The sequence below is a fragment of the Microcaecilia unicolor genome, chromosome 2 (assembly GCF_901765095.1).
Source record: "Microcaecilia unicolor chromosome 2, aMicUni1.1, whole genome shotgun sequence".
Taxonomy (NCBI): Eukaryota; Metazoa; Chordata; class Amphibia; order Gymnophiona; family Siphonopidae; genus Microcaecilia; species Microcaecilia unicolor.
This window is the reverse complement of record NC_044032.1, coordinates 316609768-316631490: the sequence shown is the minus strand read 5'-3', so window position 1 is coordinate 316631490 and position 21723 is coordinate 316609768. Positions and strand designations below refer to the sequence as shown.

General features: G+C 42.8%; 1 protein-coding gene across 2 annotated transcripts in view; it reads left to right on the top strand.

The window, feature by feature from the left end:
* Window positions 1–8820: 8820 nt before the first annotated feature.
* The window catches only part of FSD1L (fibronectin type III and SPRY domain containing 1 like), a 525899-nt gene continuing 512996 nt past the window's right edge, over window positions 8821–21723 (top strand). For both annotated transcript variants that reach the window (XM_030194325.1, XM_030194324.1), the window contains exon 1: window positions 8821–8908. In XM_030194325.1, the coding sequence (XP_030050185.1) occupies window positions 8897–8908 (12 nt within the window). In that variant the 5' untranslated portion in view covers window positions 8821–8896. The remainder of the gene's footprint in view (window positions 8909–21723) is intronic.

The following is a 21723-nucleotide window of genomic DNA, read 5'->3' as shown; positions in this document are numbered from 1 at the left end:
AGAGACTGTGAAGGAGTGGTGAGGATACAGCGTGTGATCCTGACAATATATGACACAGAAAGGGGTGGAAAAAAGAACAACTCCAAGAGATCAAACAGAATACCAGGCTAAGATACTCCAAAACACAAATTTTATTCAGACCCTACACGGTCCGTGTTTCGGCTTTTAAAAATGCCTTCCTCAGGGGGTCTAAAAATAATAACATATATATAATAATTAAATTTAATACACAAAAAATTGGTACATAAAAATTAAAAATGAAAATCAGACACAATGGCCGTACCTTGCGAAGGATGTTAAAAAAATGGAAGCGGTACAAAGAAAAGCTACGAGGATGGTATGGGAGTTGCGTTCCAAGACGTATGAAGAGAGACTTGCTGACCTGAACATGTATACTCTGGAGGAAAGGAGGAACAGGGGTGATATGATACAGACGTTCAAATATTTGAAAGGTATTAATCCGCAAACGAATCTTTTCCGGAGATGGGAAGGCGGTAGAATGAGAGGACATGAAATGAGATTGAAGGGGGGCAGACTCAGGAAAGATGTCAGGAAGTATTTCTTCACAGAGAGTGTGGTGAACGCTTGGAATGCCCTCCCGCGGGAGGTGGTGGAGATGAAAACAGTAACGGAATTCAAGCATGCGTGGGACAGGCATAAAGGAATCCTGTGCAGAAGGAATGGATCCACAGAAGCTTAGCTGAAATTGGGTGGCGGGGGGAAGAGGGGTTGGTGGTTGAGAGGCTAGGATGGGGGAGGGCAGACTTATACGGGGTCTGTGCCGGAGCCGGTGATGGGAGGCGGGACTGGTGGTTGGGAGGCGGGAAATACTGCTGCACAGACTTATACGGTCTGTGCCCTGAAAAAGACAGGTACAAATCAAGGTAAGGTATACACATATGAGTTTATCGTGGGCAGACTAGATGGACTGTGCAGGTCTTTTTCTGCCGTCATCTACTATGTTACTATGTTACAATCATTATATTAGATTAATAGGATAGGTGTAATTTTTTCAATAATTTTTTCCTTATTTTTCTTTTTGTTTTTATTCATTATTCTTATTCATATTTCTGACGTTCCTTTACAGAGACATCAATTTATGTGCTCCTCTTTCAATCAGTATACTATTGTGCACTCACTGATCGGTATGTTCATTTTTCATATGCTTGCCATCTTTGGTTATTTTTCCATGTAGTTTATATGATTTGTTTTTCATATGAATGCATTAATATTAGTACTGTTGATTACAATATGTATTTCTGAATGTTATATATTTTTTCCTTTTTATTTAATCTCTTTACTTCTATGAATCAGTTTATTATAGTAACTAATTTTTTAAAAATTAATATTTACATTTTGTTGTACGCTATATCATATTTTATTTAATACCATAATGGATTAATATGATATATTTATGCCATTGATGTACAGAGATTTTATCATTTTATTATATTATTATTTTTTGAGGTATGTTCTTACAGTCATTTTTGACCATTTTATTATCTACGATATTTGTCTGATGTATTAATAGAATTATTATTATAATAATTATATAATAATTTTGAATTACACCTTTCCTATTAATCTAATATAATGATTGTGTGTTCTTCTATATACGTTTTCACACACATTGTGTCTGATTTTAATTTTTAAGTACCAATTTTTTGTGTATTAAATTTAATTATTATATATATGTTATTGTTTTTTAAACCCCTGAGGAAGGCTTTTTTAAAAGCCGAAACACGGACCGTGTAGGTCCTGAATAAAGTTTGTGTTTTGGAGCATCTTATCTTGGTATTTTGTTTGATCTCTTGGAGTTGTTCTTTTTTCCACCCCTTTCTGTGTCATTGGACTTTGTGCAAATTGTGAACCCCATTTTGTTTTGCATATATATATATATATATATATATATATATATATATTGTGACAAGGCTACATCCCCGATGTATAGAGTGAAGCAGCAGAACCATGAACTACATATCCCAGAATGCATTTCCAGTCCTAGCAGTGAGATCCCAGGGGATAGGCAAGCTGGCCATATACCGTCTCTGACCACAAGAGGGAGGGTGAATGAAGGAGCCAGTTCCCGGGACCAGCAATCAGTATATCATGCTGCCCACCTGTAATAGGGAGGGGTGGGCTGAGAAGGAGGAGGATTGGATGGGAGGGGCAGGGGAAGAAAGCAGAACGGAATGGGAGCTTGAGAGCTGAGGAAGGCAGCCCCTGAAGGTTTGGAACCTACATGGTTTTGGGAATTTATTTTGGTTTAAACCCTGCTTAAGTAGAGAAGCCTGGTTTTCTTTTGGGGAAACCCTGAGTGGTGGGGGAATTACTACCCTGTTTTGAAACCTGATTATTGTGAGAACCTCTGAAGTTGGAAGGCTTGTTTATGAAGGAGGGCTGCCTGGGGGGGGGAGAAGAGGGGTTCAGTCCAGGAGGAGAGGAGCAGTGCAGGCTGAAAATCCTTGGGCAAGACAGGTCCCTAAAGAACTGAAGCAGGCTGAAATACCTTGGGTGGAAGGAAGTCCCAAAAGTATTGAACCTCCTGAAAGTAGAGGCTGCTGGGTGATTAACACTGTCTTGAGGGGAAATCCTGCTTGTGGGACAAGTACTATTTGTTTGCTACTGACTGGGACCAAAACAGCAGGGATTTCCAAAGGACTATTGCATTCCCCTCAGGGAAGGGGGCAAAGTCTTTGTGTAATTGGCTGATGTACTAAGCAAGGCAGAACAGCCCTGCCTGGGAAGCAAGTCTCTACTCTGGAGTGAAGTTTTGTTTATGAATCTGGAAAATAAAGGAATGTTTTTGAAGTATTTCCTGGTGGCAGTTTTGTGAAGTCCTGGCTATTCGCGGGAGGCTGCTTCCTCCCCCCCATACTGGAGCAGCGGGCCCGTTTACTATATATATATATATATATATATATATATATATATATATATATATATATATATATATATATACAGTGGGGGAAATAAGTATTTGATCCCTTGCTGATTTTGTAAGTTTGCCCACTGACAAAGACATGAGCAGCCCATAATTGAAGGGTAGGTTATTGGTAACAGTGAGAGATAGCACATCACAAATTAAATCCGGAAAATCACATTGTGGAAAGTATATGAATTTATTTGCATTCTGCAGAGGGAAATAAGTATTTGATCCCCCACCAACCAGTAAGAGATCTGGCCCCTACAGACCAGGTAGATGCTCCAAATCAACTCGTTACCTGCATGACAGACAGCTGTCGGCAATGGTCACCTGTATGAAAGACACCTGTCCACAGACTCAGTGAATCAGTCAGACTCTAACCTCTACAAAATGGCCAAGAGCAAGGAGCTGTCTAAGGATGTCAGGACAAGATCATACACCTGCACAAGGCTGGAATGGGCTACAAAACCATCAGTAAGACGCTGGGCGAGAAGGAGACAACTGTTGGTGCCATAGTAAGAAATGGAAGAAGTACAAAATGACTGTCAATCGACAAGATCTGGGGCTCCACGCAAAATCTCACCTCGTGGGGTATCCTTGATCATGAGGAAGGTTAGAAATCAGCCTACAACTACAAGGGGGGAACTTGTCAATGATCTCAAGGCAGCTGGGACCACTGTCACCACGAAAACCATTGGTAACACATTACGACATAACGGATTGCAATCCTGCAGTGCCCGCAAGGTCCCCCTGCTCCGGAAGGCACATGTGACGGCCCGTCTGAAGTTTGCCAGTGAACACCTGGATGATGCCGAGAGTGATTGGGAGAAGGTGCTGTGGTCAGATGAGACAAAAATTGAGCTCTTTGGCATGAACTCAACTCGCCGTGTTTGGAGGAAGAGAAATGCTGCCTATGACCCAAAGAACACCGTCCCCACTGTCAAGCATGGAGGTGGAAATGTTATGTTTTGGGGGTGTTTCTCTGCTAAGGGCACAGGACTACTTCACCGCATCAATGGGAGAATGGATGGGGCCATGTACCGTACAATTCTGAGTGACAACCTCCTTCCCTCCGCCAGGGCCTTAAAAATTGGTCGTGGCTGGGTCTTCCAGCACGACAATGACCCAAAACATACAGCCAAGGCAACAAAGGAGTGGCTCAGGAAGAAGCACATTAGGGTCATGGAGTGGCCTAGCCAGTCACCAGACCTTAATCCCATTGAAAACTTATGGAGGGAGCTGAAGCTGCGAGTTGCCAAGCGACAGCCCAGAACTCTTAATGATTTAGAGATGATCTGCAAAGAGGAGTGGACCAAAATTCCTCCTGACATGTGTGCAAACCTCATCATCAACTACAGAAGACGTCTGACCGCTGTGCTTGCCAACAAGGGTTTTGCCACCAAGTATTAGGTCTTGTTTGCCAGAGGGATTAAATACTTATTTCCCTCTGCAGAATGCAAATAAATTCATATACTTTCCACAATGTGATTTTCCGGATTTAATTTGTGATGTGCTATCTCTCACTGTTATCAATAACCTACCCTTCAATTATGGGCTGCTCATGTCTTTGTCAGTGGGCAAACTTACAAAATCAGCAAGGGATCAAATACTTATTTCCCCCACTGTATATATATATATATATATATACCATGTGCATACATACATGATAAGGAAGAGTTCATTAAGGTATTGCATGAAGGTTACTGTGTAATAATTGGATTGTAACGTATCTAGTGAGTGCTTGATCATTCAAAGAGGATAGTCAAGTCATGTGATAAGAGTTCGGTTTTATATAGCTCGTGTATAATGTTATTATTTAGTATTTAAGATGGATGTTTCTGGTATGCCTTCTTGAAAAGATCTGTTTTCAGTAACCTTCGGAAGATGGTTAGGTCTTGCATTGTTTTTTGGCCTTCGGTAGTGCATTCCATAGCTGCGTGAAGGTGTATGAGAAACTGGTCGCGGATGTGGATTTATATTTTAGCTCTTTACAGTTAGGATAGTGGAGATTGAGGAATGTGCGTGATGATCTTTTTGAGTTCCTAATAGGTAAATCTATAAGGTCTGACATGTAGGTCGGGGCTTCCCCGTAGACGATTTTGTGGACCAGGGTGCAAACTTTGAACGTAATTCGTTCTTTTAGTGGGAGCCAGTGTAGTTTTTCTCTTAGAGGTTTGGCACTTTTGTATTTTGCTTTCCCAAATATGAGTCTGGCTGCTGTGTTTTGAGCGGTTTGAAGCTTCTTAATGATTTGTTCTTTGCATCCAGCATAGATGGCATTGTAATAATCTAGATGACTTAGCACCATTGATTGTACTAGGCTGCCGAAAACTTCCCTTGGGAAGAAAGATTTGATTCAAAAAATTTTAAGTTTCCACATTGAGTAGAACATTTTCTTTGCTGTATTTTTCGCATGGTCTTCGAGTGTGAGATTTCGGTCAATTGTGACTCCCAATATTTTCAGGCTGTCTGAAACCGGAAGTGTGTAGTCTGGGTGTTTATGGTATTGGTTTTGTTTGTGTTGCATTGTGAGGACAGGATAAGACATTGTGTTTTTTCTGCGTTTAGCTTTAATTGGAATGCATCCGCCCATGAGTTCATTATTTGGAGGCTGTGTGTGATTTTATTTGTGATTTCGGTTATGTCTTGTTTGAACGGGATGTATATTGTGACATCGTCTGCATAGATGTACGGGTTGAGTCCTTGGTTGGATAATGATTTGGCTAAAGGTGTCATCATTAAGTTAAAAAGGGTTGGTGAGAGCGGTGATCCTTGTGGTACTCCACATTCAGGTTTCCATGGTGTTGACGTTTTTGAGTTTGAAATCACTTGATAAGATCTTGCTGTTAGGAAGCCTTTAAACCATCTTAGTACGTTTCCTCCAATCCCGAAGTAGTCTAGGATGTTCGGGAGTATTTGGTGGCTGACCATGTCGAATGCGCTGGACATATCAAATTGTAGGAGTAGCACATTGTTTCCAGTTGCAATTAGTTGTTTAAATTTGGTTATGAGAGTGGTTAACACTGTTTCAGTAAGATGGTTGGATCAAAATCCTGACTGTGATTCATGTAGTATTGTGAATTTGTTTAGGTAACTGGTGAGTTGTTTGGTTACCATACTTTCAATTAATTTTACTATCAGGGGGATGGATGCTACTGGTCGGTAGTTGGTTGTGTCATTTAATTTTTTCTTTAAGTCTTTGGGTATAGGTGTAAGTAATATATTTCCTTTGTCCTTGGGGAAAAGTCCGTGTTGTAGCATGTAATTCAGGTGTGACGTAAGGTCTGTTATGAAGCGTTTGGGAACGAACCTTATTAGGCTGCTGGGGCAAATATCCAGTTTGGAGTGGGTTTTGGAGAATTTGTTGAGTGCTTGAGTGATGGTGTCTTCGGTTAGCAGATCGAAGTCAATCCAGGTTCGGTCTGCTGGGTATTCACCGGGAGTAGGGTCCAGACAATCCATAAATTTATCGTGATCAGTGGTATTGAGTGGTAATGTGGATCGAAGTTTTATAATTTTCACATTGAAGTATTTGGCAAGTTGGTCTGCCGATGGGGTGTCTGTGCTGGCTGTGGTAATTGGTGTGGTGTCTATTAGTTTATTCATGAGTTGGTAGAGTTTGTGTGCGTCTTTGTATTCTGGTCCTATTTTGGTTTTGAAGTATGCTGTTTTGGTTTGTCTTATTGTATATTTGTATTTTCTTTGCATTTGTTTCCAAGCTTTGAGTGTATGTTCACTTTTTATTTTTTGCCATGCGCGTTCGAGTCTCCTGACTTGTGTTTTTAGTTTTTTCAGTTCTTCATTGAACCAAGGTATTGAGCTGTGTCTTCATGTGGTTCTTGTTTGTAGTGTTGCAATTTCGTCTAGTACGTTCCTGCATCTGTCGTCCCAGTTTTGGAGATAGTGTTCGGAGTTTGTCTGTGCTAACCATTCAGATTTGTAGATCTGTTGCCAGAATGTAAAAGGATCAATCTGTCCTCTAGTGGTGTAGGTTGTGCATTCTTGCTTGGGTTGTGTGTCTTTTTTCCGCCATTGTAGGGCTACGTTTAATTTATGGTGGTCTGACCATACGTCCATTTTGTATCTGTTAGTATAAGGGTTGAATCTGAGGATAGTTTGTATGTAATGAGGTCAATTGTGTGTCCTTTAACATGTGTAGCCTGCATATTAGGCAAGTTAAGGTCCCATAGTTGTAGGAATTCTTTGCAATCACGTGTATTGGTTGCATTAGGGTCTTCCAGGTGTAGGTTTATGTCACCTATTATGAGTAAGTTGGAGTTGGATATGCCTGTATTTGATATGAAATCTATAAAGTTTGACTGGCAATCTTGCCAATTTCCTGGTGGTCTATAAAACAGGATCACGTTTAGATGGTCGAGCAGGGTAGCATGGTGGATTCTAACTGAGGCAATTTTGAGTTTTGGTGTTATAGACTCAGCAGTTGTTGTTACGGTGAAGTGGGATCTATAGATTATTGCTATTCCACCTCCTCTTTTTTCTTTTCTTGTCCAGTGTGTAATTTTGTAATCTGGGGGGCAGAGTTCTAGGATTATGGGGTCCTTGTGATCGTGGATCCAGGTTTCGCTGATGAGCAGTAGGTCAAGATTGTCTGCCACGATCCAGTCAGTTATTGTTTTATTAACTACTGATCTGGCGTTTATGTATCCCATCTGGATTGTTTGGTAAGGGTCGGTTGTGTTCGTAGTTGTATTGATTTTCTTAAGTTGTCTGTTCTCTTGTTTTGTAGGTTTGTTGTGTCCTTTCTTTCCTTTATAGTGGGTTTGTCCTTGTGTGTTAGTTCTACCGTTGTTTTGGTTATTGTTGTTCTGAAGAGGTGTGATGTACCTGGGTACTCTGAAGGGGTTAAGTATTGTGGGTATGTTGTTGGTGTTTGTGCGGGGGGGAGGTTAGTGTTTGGCGTATTAGGGATAGTGTGTAAGTCATTAGGAGTAGTGTGGAGATATTCATTTTGTTTCTTTTTGGGTCCTCAATGAACCTGGGGTGTATTTTTTTTTTTTTTTTTTAGTTTTCTAAGGGTCAGTAAAGGGTGAGGCTGGGTTATTGTCTTTAACTCACGTTTCACGTCTGTTTCAGTAGGCTCGCTGGTTTTGGCTTCTTGTCTCCTGAAGGTCAGTGGGTAGGTGAGGGAGGAGGTAAGCCTGTTGCGTGGCCTCGGCGTTGTTGAGTTCGCTGTCCCGCCTGTAGGGTCGTGTTGGCTGGCCTTTGTTAAGGTGCTAGGTAGTCCCTATAACCAGCCCCTCCAAATGACACACTGATTACGATTTAGAACAAATTAATACTCTAACCAGTGCGTTTTTTCTAGCAAAACAGGTGCCGGTATTCAAATGCTAGGCCACCCTTCAAGGGTAGAGTAAACACTCAGTGACTCACCCCACAATAGCCAGGCCCCCTGCAACCAGTCACATAATCTATGACAAAGCAAAATTGATGTGTAGAGCCTGAGCTCTTTCATTAAAACTTGGAGTCCATAGGTCAATTGTAGAAGACAATGGAAAAGGTGAAGGTAGTACCCAAAAAGCCCTGACTCTAATCAATGAAACCTATACTTCCTCTGTATATATCTCTATGCTGCACAAGCCGGCATGTTTGAAAATATAAGCGAGATCAAATAAAAATGCTACTAACAAAACAGAAAGACAACGTGGATGCAGCAGCTGATAGGTTAGTTTGCTTTGTTTTGGGTATACGGGGATGACGGCTGCACGAGGGCGGTGGGGCTGAGCCGGCTTCACCTTTTGTAATCATGCTGACTCCTTCTGGTCTAACCTCATTGTCCTGCCGCGTTCCATCCCCGGCGTGACGCAACTTCCTGTCTTTTGGTAGGGCGCCCGGCGGAACTCGGCCTACGGAGAGATCTTGTGTCAGAGGAGGCGGGGCGCTGGAGAAGGAAAACGGCGGGGGGCACTACTGGGGCAGGCAGCGAGCCAGCGACTGCGAGTTACCTTAAGCATGAGTTTGAAGGTAGGATTGGGGGAACCCGTGTGATGAGGAGTGGCCGGCATTGGAGGGTAGTTAAATGCGTGTGACTTGGTATCTCTGCAAATTTCTGTCGATGGGAGCTGTCCAGTTTGTGCCAGGTCACATCGCTGCTCTTTTTTTTTTTTTTTTTTAACTCTCATAGTTACATATTTGTGGAAATATGGTGTTATTAGTGTATGTTTGAATAACTGATCTTTTATTTATGTCTCTATTTAAATGATTCAGTCACTTCACCACCTTTTGTGCGTGGTCTTTCCACTCTGGTGCACGCACATTTGATGCGTTATCAAAGGCGAATGAAGTTTTCATTATGTTGGATTTTTCGGTCTCTTTTCTGTAAATTCTGAAATTAGAACACTATCGGGCTCATTTTCAAAGCACTTAGCCTCCCAAAGTTCCATAGGTTTCTATGGAACTTTGGAAGGCTAAGTGCTTTGAAAATATGCCTCAACGTGGAACTGGTCTCTCTCCCCTTTAGACATATGGGTCAAGAATCAGTAATGACGTATTATTTGAAGGCTTGCTTATTGTATGTGAAGCCATTAACATGGGAGAAAAGTTACAGTAGTAGTAAGGTTTTCAGTGTAGATTGTAGATATGGCTGAGCTGGAAGAGACATTTCTGAATACATACCAGACCAAACCTCTAAAATACTACCGGTACATCGATGACATTTTTATGATTTGGACGGAGGGGGAAGAAACACTGAAACAATTTTACTATTCCTTCAATACATACCATCCTACAATCAGATTCAAAATTGACTACTCCCCAGAAAAAGTCAATTTTTTGGACACCACAGTCTCAATCAGTGATGGCTGTATACAAACATCTATATACAAGAAACCCACAGACAGATGCAGCTACCTCCACAACTCCAGCTTCCACCCTTCACATACAAAAAGATCCATTATTTAAAGCCAAGCCACAAGATACCACCGTATCTGCTCAGACCCAGGGGATAGAGACAGACACCTTGAAACCCTGACTGCATCCTTCAAACAGAAAGGCTACAACCCCAAAATAATCTCCAAGAATATTGCCTTCTCCTTCAAAACACCTAGGGAAAATCTGCTACAGTACAAAGAAAAAAAAGCCACAGACAGAATTCCCCTTGTAGTGACATACAACCCAGAGCTGGAGAAACTGAGGAAAATCATAAGAGACCTACAGCCACAACTTCAGGAAGATGAATTACCCATCCCCACCAAATTTAAAACACAAGCTGATCAGAAGTAAACTTCCAACACAGATGGAAAAAGAAAAGGGCACGTTTCCTTGTAACACAGCCAGCTGCAAACTATGCCAAAACATTTCACAAGACCCCACAGTCATTCACAAAGGAAAAATATTCAACATAAAGGACTATTTTACATGCTCATCTTCCAATGTGGTATATATCATTCATATCATTCAGTGTAAAAAATGTAACAAAGGATGCTATATTGGAGAAACAGGCCATATGGTTAAGACAAGATTCAATCTGCACAGACATCACATGAAAATAGCCGGTGCCAGTCAGGCCCCCACCCCTGTGGGCCAACACTTCACAGGACCAGAACACTGCACCAGTGATTTCACAGTAAGAATACTGAAAGGTAATTTTAAAACAATACAGGAACGTAAGACCTTTTGAAATAAGAATGATTGAATATTTTGACACCCAACAAACAGGACTTAATAAAGATCTGGGTTTTCTAACTCATTATAAAACATAAAGCTGTATTTCTCTGTTTATTTCCCTCCTCTCACCTACCAACACCCATTCTGTTAGAATATCAATGAAATGCTTTGATGTCCCCATGCATACCCCCACCCTCCCACTCTGTCAGACTGTCAAAGTAATGCTTTGATGTTTCTCTCATATATACTATCTGCTACCACATTTGCTTATTTCCGATCTGAGGAAGAAGGGCAACCTTCGAAAGCTAATCAAGAAATGTATTAAGTTATGTCCAATAAAAAAGGTATCATCTTATTTTCTTTTCCATGTTTTATTTTGTTTGATTTCTATTGATAACCGTGTAGATTGGAATTAAGTCTATGTAGAGATCACTGAGAACTCAGTGCTTCCCCAAATTCAGCTCATTTGGCCAATTTTGGATTTGTAGGAGACTTAAGAGCGCCTTGTTAGTCAGGTTTTCAGGATAACCACAATGAATATACATGAACTTAAATTGCATACGCTCCCTCCAAGATTTGCGTTACAAGACATATGAGGAGACACTTGATGACCTGAACATGTATACTCTGGAAGAAAGGAGAAACAGGGGTGATGATACAGATGTTCAAATATTTGAAAAGTATTAATTCGCAAACGAACCTTTTCCGGAGGTGCGAAGGCGGTAGAACGAGAGGACATGAAATGAGCAGACTCAAGAAAAATGTCAGGAAGTATTTTTTCACGGAGAGAGTAGTGGGTGCTTGGAATGCCCTCCCGCGGGAGGTGGTGGAAATGAAAACGGTAACAATTCAAACACGCGTGGGATAAACATAAAGGAATCCTGTTCAGAAGGAATGGATCCTAAGGAGCTTAGCCGAGAGTGGGTGGCAGAGCCGGTGGTGGGAGGCGGGGATAGTGCTGGGCAGACTTATACGGTCTGTGCCAGAGCCGGTGATGGGAGGCGAGGCTCGTGGTTGGGAGGCGGGGATAGTGCTGGGCAAACTTACACGGTCTGTGCCCTGAAAAGGACAGGTACAAATCAAGGTAAGGTATACACAAAAAGTAACACATATGAGTTTATCTTGTTGGGCAGACTGGATGGACCTTTCAGGTCTTTTTCTGCCATCATTTATTTCATTTACTATGTCCATTATATCCTGAAAACCAGACTGGCAAGGGGTATTCCAGGACCAGACTTGGGAGCCACTTTTATTGTACCCAAAATATGTGCATAAATATTCATAATTTAGTTCTTTAAGTCACACACATGTCTATAATATCTGCTTGTTATATTATTACCATGTTTTCTTACTATAATACTACCCAAGATCCTTCTGCAACACTAAATGTCTATTTTCTAATCTATTTCTACCATTCATGATATATTGTAAGCCACATTGAGCCTGCAAAGAGGTGGGAAAATGTGGGATACAAATGCAATAAATAAATGATTGATGAAAGAAGCATGTGACCCAGAGTGGCAGAGGTAACACAGTAGTAAATTTTGATGTTAGTCCAGTTAAACGTTTAAGTTGGTGGTTTTCAAGCCTGTCTTTGGTGATTCTCATCTAGTCAAGTTTTCCAACTGTCCACCGTGAAGATGCATGAGAGATCTGCCTCCATTGTATGCTAATTGTATCATGCATATTCATTCTAATTCTAAATATCCTGAAAACCTGACTGTTGGAGATCCCCAGACAGTTTGGGAGCTTCTAGTTATTTTGGTTTTCAATTTGGTTCCCTTGCAGATAGTTTACAGTCTGAAATTCTCTATAAAATGAAATATTTAAAGTACTACTACTACTACTACTACTTAACATTTCTAGAGCGCTACTAGGGTTACGCAGCGCTGTACAATTTAACAAAGAGAGACAGTCCCTGCTCAAAGAGCTTACAATCTAATAGACAAGTACAACTTTTATGCTGTTGCTGAGGTGTAGTATACATAAGTATTGCCACACTGGGACAGACCAAAGGTCCATCAAGCCCAACATCCTGTTTCTAACAGTGGCCAATCCAGATCACAAATACCTCACTAGTTACTCCCATTTCCAGATCTTTTATAAATATGCTAAAAAGCAGCGGTCCTATGCTGTATCTTATTATTTTCAGTTGGTTCCTTCTTTCATTTTCTGAAGGATTTTCTTTTAGCTCTAATAGCTTCCCTCACCTCACTTTTTAACCATGTCGGCTGTCGTTTGGTCTTCCTCCCTCCTTTTTTAATACATGGAATATATTTGGCCTTGGCTTCCAGGATGGTATTTTTGAACAGCATCTACACCTGATGTAAATTTTTGACCCTTGCAGCTGGTCCTCTAATTTTTTTTCCACCTTTCTCATTTTATCATAGTCTCCTTTTTGAAAGTTAAACACTAACATATTGGATTTCCTGTGTATACTTATTCCAAAACTGATATTAAATCTGATCATACTATGATCACTGTTATCAAGCGGCCCCGCCACCATTACTTCCCACACCAGATCGTGCGCACCATGATTCTAGCCTGCTGAAATGATGTTGTAAAAAGGTGTTTCATGGTACAGTTGGAGGGTTAGAAGAGTGATGGCTAAGGTGAAGTTGGTCCTCATTAGAATAACTGAGATTTGGTGGGAACAGCTGCCTGACCAGGTAGTTTAACAGTACATTATATGTTTAAATATCACATGCATGTTTTAGGCTTGAGTTACAGTTCATCCTTATTTATTTATTTGTTGCATTTGTACCACACATTTTCGCACCTATTTGCAGGCTCAATGTGGCTTACATAGTACCGTCAAAGGTGTTTGCCCAGTCGGTTGATAACATATACAAGGTTGTGGAGGGTCGGAAGGGATGAAGATTGCGTGTTGTCCAGTATGATTATAGTCATGCTGTGTTGCTGGGTGAAGAGGTCTATGTTGGGTCGTTGGGGTAGGCCGTTTTGAAGAGGTTGGTTTTTAGTGATTTCCTGAAGTTCAAGTGGTCATGGATTGTTTTCACAGCTTTTGGGAGGGTTCCATAGTTTTGCGCTTATGTAAGAGAAGCCGGATACGTAAGTTGTTTTTATCCTTGGGGAGGATAACTGGAAAATACATAGCTGAAAGGGAGAAAGCCTATGTGGATGGAAGTCGTGACTCAGCAGAATAAGGTATGAGTAATTGGCACAGGCTCTAAGCTAGAGTCCCTGAGCTGGGCCTGGAACTTCATCTAAGTGGTCATATTCTCATGATGTGTCCAATAAACAGACTCTGGGAACACATGCAATCATATGACGAATACTCGTATCCCAACACATGTGATAATTCAGGACTAGATTGCAGAGTATTGCATAAGAATATGATCTATCACACTGAATCAGACCAAGGATCCATCAAGCCCATTATTCTGTATTTAACAATGGCCAACCCAAGTCATAAGTTCCTGTTAAGGCCCCAAGCACAGAACAGAAAGATTACTTGTTGCTAACACCTAAGCCTACATGGGTAGCAAGTTGCTCCAAGGAACTTGTTTCAAACTCCTTTTAAATCCAGTTATGCTAATTTTCTTGAGTACATCTTCTGGGAAAAATACAGTTTGTTTTAAATGTGCTGTCCCCTAATTTTAGTATTACAGTATGTGAAATGGTAAACCCGTATATATCCCTGTTCCATCCCAGTCATGATTTTATAGATGTTTCATATCCCTTCTGGATTCTCTCTTCTCCAAGTTGAAGATCCCAAACAGCCCTCTTTAAAATAAGGGTGGTATCCATCCACTTTAGCATATTTTTAAACCTTTTTCTGAACCTTTTCCAGTTCTGCTGTATTTTTTTTCACAGTGACCAAGAGTGCACACAATACTCAGCATGGTCACTCCATGGATTGATGATAATGTTATTTATTTTTATTTTAACCATTATTATAATATTTTGTTCTCTGTTCCTTTCCAAATAATTTCAGGCATTGTTTGATCACTGCCACACACAAAGCTGAGGGTTTGAATATATTCCTGGGTGGTGACGCCTAATGCATATATATATAAGTACATAAGTAGTGCCATACTGGGAAAGACCAAAGGTCCATCTAGCCCAGCATCCTGTCACCGACAGTGGCCAATCCAGGTCAAGGGCACCTGGCACGCTCCCCAAACGTAAAAACATTCCAGACAAGTTATACCTAAAAATGCGGAATTTTTCCAAGTCCATTTAATAGCGGTCTATGGACTTGTCCTTTAGGAATCTATCTAACCCCTTTTTAAACTCCGTCAAGCTAACCGCCCGTACCACGTTCTCCGGCAACGAATTCCAGAGTCTAATTACACGTTGGGTGAAGAAACATTTTCTCCGATTCGTTTTAAATTTACCACACTGTAGCTTCAACTCATGCCCTCTAGTCCTATTATTTTTGGATAGCGTGAACAGTCGCTTCACATCCACCCGATCCATTCCACTCATTATTTTATACACTTCTATCATATCTCCCCTCAGCCGTCTCTTCTCCAAGCTGAAAAGCCCTAGCCTTCTCAGCCTCTCTTCATAGGAAAGTCGTCCCATCCCCACCATCAGTCTATACATTTAAATTTTGTATAGTGTGTGTGCAAAACTATGATAGTATTTCAGAAAAGGTTTACTAAATGCTGAATCTTTATAAAATATAGAACCATAAAAGAATGTGTATTTGGAGGCACACACAGTATTTTAGAAGTTATTTTACAAAAATTTGAAAAAAGAGCAGCATCACTTATTAATTGCATGTGTAAGCAAGCAGCAGTTTTGCTGTTTAAATGTGTAATTGGTGGATTTTGTAAAACTGCCTGTTGAAGGGGGCTAATTAAGGAGCCATGCTCCACAGCTTAAGCTTTTGCCATTTCAAGATGGTTTTTAGTGCTCAAGCATGCGCTTACTAAAGTCTCCAATGACATATTACTGGCTAAATCCAGAGGTCTCTATTCCATCCTCATTCTTCTTGATCTTTCCGCTGCTTTTGACACTGTCAGTCACAGCATACTCCTCGATACCCTGTCCTCACTTGGATTCCAGGGCTCTGTCCTTTCCTGGTTCTCTTCCTACCTCTCCCTCCGCACCTTCAGTGTTCACTCTGGTGGATCCTCTTCTACTTCTATCCCTCTGCCTGTCGGCGTACCTCAGGGTTCTGTTCTTGGTCCCCTCCTCTTTTCTATCTACACTTCTTCCCTTGGTTCATTAATCTCATCCCATGGCTTTTTCTACCATCTCTGTGCTGATGACTCCCAAATCTACCTTTCTACCCCTTGCATCCAAACCTTGCCGGGGGCACAACCTTTTTGGTGAGAAAGTAGAGGATCTTGATCAGATCAAGAAGCATAATGATGCTATGGATTCTCTCTCCCATCGGGTGCCTTCTGCTACAACCTCCTCTTCTAGGAGGTATTTTTTTGGGGAAGAGGAGTGCTCCCTATTCCTATGCTAGGCTTAGGTACACTCCGGCTTCTTGGCAACCTACCCAGGCTCAGTCCCAGCGCGCTTGTTCTCGTCAACAGCATGCACTTAAGGCCCCTGCTGCTCCCCAGCAAAAGGGATGGGCTTTTGACTGACTCCAGGTAAGCATAGCCTCAGTAAAAGTGTCCATGCTGGACAACTTGCCAGTTGGAGGGAGGTTACTGTTTTTTTCACCAAAGGTGGCCTGTTGTAACCTCCGATTGGTGGGTTCTTCAAATAGTCCGTTTCGGATAAACCCTCAATCTGGAATCCAAACCTCCAAATTTCCCACCAGGAGCTCATTCTTACAGCTCCCAGCACAAGCAGGTACTTGCAGAGGAACTCTCTGCCCTTGTAAAGGCCCATGCAGTTGAATCCATTCCACCAGGGGAAGTGTCAGGTTCTCAGGTTCAGAGCCCGCGGGGCCGGGCTCTGGAGCAAACGTGAGCCCTTGGGCTGCTGCCGAGGAGCGACAGCAGCAGGCAAAACCCACCAACCAACACTGGGTAAGCACACCGGCAGGGACTGCAGGCACTGCCCAGCGAACCGGAACACATGGACTGGAATCCCCCGGACTGGAGGACACAGGACTGGAACACACACCGGACCGGAACACACTGGACTGGAGCACACCAGACTGGAACACACACCGGACCGGAACACACTGGACTGGTCCCCCGGACTGGAGGACACAGGACTGGAACACGGGACTGGAGCACCCTGGACTGGTCCACACAGCTTCACCTGCACTTAGCTACTAAACCCCCCAGAAGTTGAGCTCCTGGGTTCGAGTAGCCGACAGGACTTACTGGATACCGGATGACATAGGGACCAGGACTGGAAACAGAAGTGCTCCTAAACCTAAACTGATCTACGTGCTCCCAATCCCTAAACCAGCAGGAGTGTTCCTAACAGTAAACTGACAAAAGGACTTCCTAAGCCCTATACTAAACAGGAGCTCCTAATCCCTGCTCAAGAAAGGAACTTCCTAAGCCCTAAACTAACAGAGCAGGGAACTAAACACAAAGCTAACACAGGTGCTACTAAGCACCAAGCTACAAGCAGAGCTTTACACTAATAAGCTGAACACAGAACTAACCAGCTACCTAAGCACTGCTCTAGCAAGCTAGATACAACTAACAAGGTGCTTCCTAAGCACTACTCTGGCAAGCAACCAGAAGAGCTCCTAGCACTAAAAGGGAAGACAGGGGAGCCACAAGGAGGGAAGCTAACACATAAGCCAAAAGTGCTTCTAAAGCACCAAACACCAACAGCAAAGACTGCAATGCTCCTAATAGCACAAACACCAGAAGTACTTCTAACAGCAAACTCTGCAGTGTTCCTAACAACACCAAACCCTGAAGTACTTCTATCAACAACAGAGCTTCCAAAGCCCTACACATAGCAATGCTACCAAAACCAAGAGGGAACAGAAGGGAACCAAAAGGAAAAAGCAGGAAAGCTAAACACACAGTCACCAGTGCACACTGCACTAACACTAACCTGGCCCTTAGCAAAAGCAAGCAGGGAAACTAGACACAACGTCAGAAGTGCACACTGCACCACCCTACCTACAGCAAACACCACTGTTGCAAAGGCCCTGAAGGAAACAACACCACTTCCTTATCAAGGCCCTCCCTGATGATGTCACACTCCCTAGACCTAGGCAAAAGCACACTGACCCAGAGAGGCCCAACCCACACCAATGCAAAACCATGAAACACTTGAAGCCAGTACACCCAAAGAGAGTTAGAGCAACTCAGGCAACACACACACAGCTGTAGTGAAGTGAGACAATTAACCCCATGCTGCTGGAAGCTGCCAGCACAGAGAGACAGAGCCAGCTCAGAAAGGAAAGAGAAAAGAAACAGAAGCCAGCTAAGAAGCTGACCCCCAGGAAAGAGGTAAGTTTGAGAGGGGTTCAGACCCCAATCATAACAGGAAGAAGGACTGGGATTCTATTCCATTTACTTCCTTGTACAAAAGAAAACAGGGGGTGTGTGTCCCATTCTAGACCTAAGAGCCCTGAACAAATTCCTAGTTTGAGAAAAGTTCAGGATGGTTTCCCTAGGCACCCTTCTTCCCATGATTCAGGAGAACGATTGGCTATGCTCTATGGACTTGAAGGATGCTTACAGGAAGTATCTTCGGTTTTGGCTGGGAAACACAGCACTTTCAGTACCGTGTACTGCCCTTTGGCCTGGTGTCTGCACACAGAGTGTTTACAAAGTGTCTGGTGGTAGTTGTAGCATCGGTACGCAGACTGTTTCCTTTTCTCGACGATTGGCTGGTAAAGAGCACCTCGGAGGATGGTGCTCTGGAGTCCATGCGAATGATTATTCAGGTACTGGAGCTACTGGGGTTCGTAATAAATAACTGCAAGTCCCATCTCTCTTCTGTTCAAATATTAGAGTTCATTGGAGCACTGCTGGACACGAAGACAGCTCGAGCTTATTTCCCCGACACAAGGGCAGACAACCTCCTGTCTCTGGTGTCCTTAGTTCGAGCGTCTCACAGCTCGGCAGATGTTGAGACTTCTGGGGCACATGGCCTCCACAGTTCATGTATCTCCCATGGCACGTCTACATATGAGATCAGCTTAATGGATCCTAGCTTCCCAGTGGTATCAAGCTGCGGGGGATCTAGATGATGTGATCCAACTGTCCACCGACTTTCAGAATTCTCTTCAGTGGTGGACGATCTGATCCAATTTGACCATACGATGACCATTCCAAATTCCTCAGCCACAAAACGTGCTGACGACGGATGCATCCCTCCTAGGGTGGGCTTGACACTCAAGGAGCCTGGTTCTTCTGGGAAACAGGTCTTCAGATCAACCTCCTGGAATTACGAGCCATCTGGAACGCTCTGAAGGCTTTCAGAGATCGGCTGTCCAACCAAATCATCTTGATTCAAACAGACAATCAGGTTGCGATAGTAAAACACATAGTAAAAATTTTTTTTAGATACATTAAAAGCAGGAAGCTGGCTAAAGAATCGGTTGGGCCGCTGGATGAAAGTGGTGTTAAAGGGGCGGTCAAGGAAGACAAAGCCGAAGCGGAGAAATTAAATGAATTCTTTGCTGTGGTCTTCACCGAGGAGGATTTGGGAGGGGTGCCGGAAAGGGTATTCGAAGCAGGCGAGTCGAAGAAACTAAACTAATTCACTGTAAACTTGGAGGATGTAATGGGTCAGTTCTGCAAACTGAAGAGTAGTAAATAACCAGGACCGGATGGTATTCATTCCAGAGTATTAACAGAACTGAAGAATGAACTTGTAGAGCTACTGTTAGTAATATGCAATCTATCCCTAAAATCAAGTGTGGTACCGGAAGACTAGAGGGTAGCCAATGTTACGCCGATTTTTAAAAGGGTTCCAGAGGACATCCGGGAAATTATAGACCGGTGAGTCTGACGTCGGTACTGGGCAAAATGGTAAAGGCTGCTATTAAGAATAAAATTACAGAGCACATACAAAAACATGGGCTGATGAGACAAAAGTCAGCATGGATTTAGTGAAGGGAAGTCTTGCCTCACCAATCTACTGCATTTTTTTGAGGGGGTGAACAAACATGTGGACAATGGGGAGCCAGTGGATATTGTGTATCTGGATTTTCAAAAGGTGTTTGACAAAGTGCCTCATGAAAGACTCCTGAGGAAACTGGAGAGTCATGGGATCGGAGGTAGGGTATTACTGGTTAAGAACTGGTTGAAAGATAGGAAGCAGAGAGTAGGACTGAATGGTCAGTATTCTCAGTGGAGAAGGGTAGTTAGTGGGGTCCCGCAGGGGTCTGTGCTGGGACAGCTGCTTTTTAACATATTTATTAATGATCTAGAGATGGGAGTAACTAGTGAGGTAATTAAATTCGCAGATGACACAAAACTATTCAGGGTCGTCAAGTCACAGGAGGAGTGGATTACAGGAGGACCTCGCGAGACTGGGAGATTGGGCGTGCAAGTGGCAGATGAAGTTCAATGTTGACAAGTGCAAAGGGATGCATGTGGTTAAAAGGAACCCAAATTACAGCTATGTCATGCAAGTTTCCACGTTAAGAGTCACAGACCTAGAAAGGGATCTGGGAGTCATCGTTGATAAGACGTTAAAAACGTCTGCTCAGTGTGCTGCGGCGGCTAAGAAAGTTCACAGAATGTTGAGTATTATTAGGAAAGGGATGGAAAACAAATACGAGGACATTATAATGCTGTTGTATCGCTCCATGGTGCGACCGCACCTAGAATATTGTTTCCAATTCTGGTTGCCGCATCTCAAAAAAGATATAAAGGAATTAGAGAAGGTGCAGAGAAGGGCGACGAAAATGATAAAGGGAATGGAACGACTTCCCTATGAGGAAAGGCCGAGAAGGTTAGGGCTCTTCAGCTTGGAGAAAAGGCGGCTGAGGGGTGATATGATAGAAGTCTACAAGATAATGAGCGGAATAGAACGGACAGATGTGAAGCGTTTTTTTACACTTTCAAACAACAACAAAACCAGGGGACACAAGATGAAGCTAGAATATGGTAGATTTAAAACAAATAGGAGAGAGTTTTTCTTTACTCAGCGTGTAGTTAGACTCGAACTCGTTGCTGGAAAATGTAGTGACGGCAGCTGGCCTTAAGTAATTTAAAGGGGGTTTGGACAGATTCCTGAGGGAAAAGTCCATTGAACATTGTTAAGAATTAAGGTTTTTTTTTTTTTTTTGGGGGGGGGGGGGGGGGGGGGTTGCCGGGTTCTTGAAGCCTGGATTGGCCACTGTCGGAGACAGGATGCTGGGCTTGATGGACCCTTCGTCTTTTCACAGTATGGTGGTGCTTATGTACTTATGTAACAAGCATTGCATTTCCTTCACTTATGCCCAAGCTTGGCTGACTCTGGAGGGCCATGTCACGGTTCATGATGTTAGAGCCATGGCTGTGTTGGTGGCTCACTTAGTCAGCCTCAATTGAAGAGATTTGCAAGGCTGCAACGTAGTCATCAGTCCACACATTAACATCTCACTACTGCCTTCAGCAGGATACCTGACGCGACAGTCAATTTGGGCAGTCAGCAGTGCTGCAGAATGTGTTTGGGGTTTAGAATCCAACTGCACCCTCCTAGGCCTGTTTTATTCTGTTACAGACTGCACTCTCAGCTAGCTGTATATAGTTTCAGGTCAACTTACGTTACGTCCTCGCCATTGCGAGGCCCAGTTGACCACTGTTTATTGTTTTGAGTGAGCCTGGATGCTAGGGATACCCCACGCGTGAGAATAATGCACCTGCTTGTCCTCAGAGAACGCGAAGATACTTACCTGTAGCAGGCATTCTCCGAGGACAGCAGGCTGATTATTCTCACAATCCCTCCCACCTCCCCTTTGGAGTTATTTGTTATTTCTTATGCTTTTTGATCGAACTGAGGTACGTGCTCACGCAGCGGGTGGGAAGTCATTCCGTGCTTGCGCCGGTGCGCCAGAAAACTCTGGCAAAACTTTTTTGTTTTTTGCTGTTGGAAAATGCTGATTCCCGGGCTGACGCAGACGTCGACCCACATGTGAGAATAATCAGCCTGCTGTCCTCTGAGATTACCTGCTGCAGGTAAGTATTTTAGCTACGCTTTATGTTTCACCCTGTAGAGCATTCAAGGCAACATCGCAGTCATATGATAAATGCTTGAAATGTGGTCAAGAAAATTCTGCTCGAGTCATATGTTTTGGATATGCCCTAAGGTTGGTGGATTCTGGATTT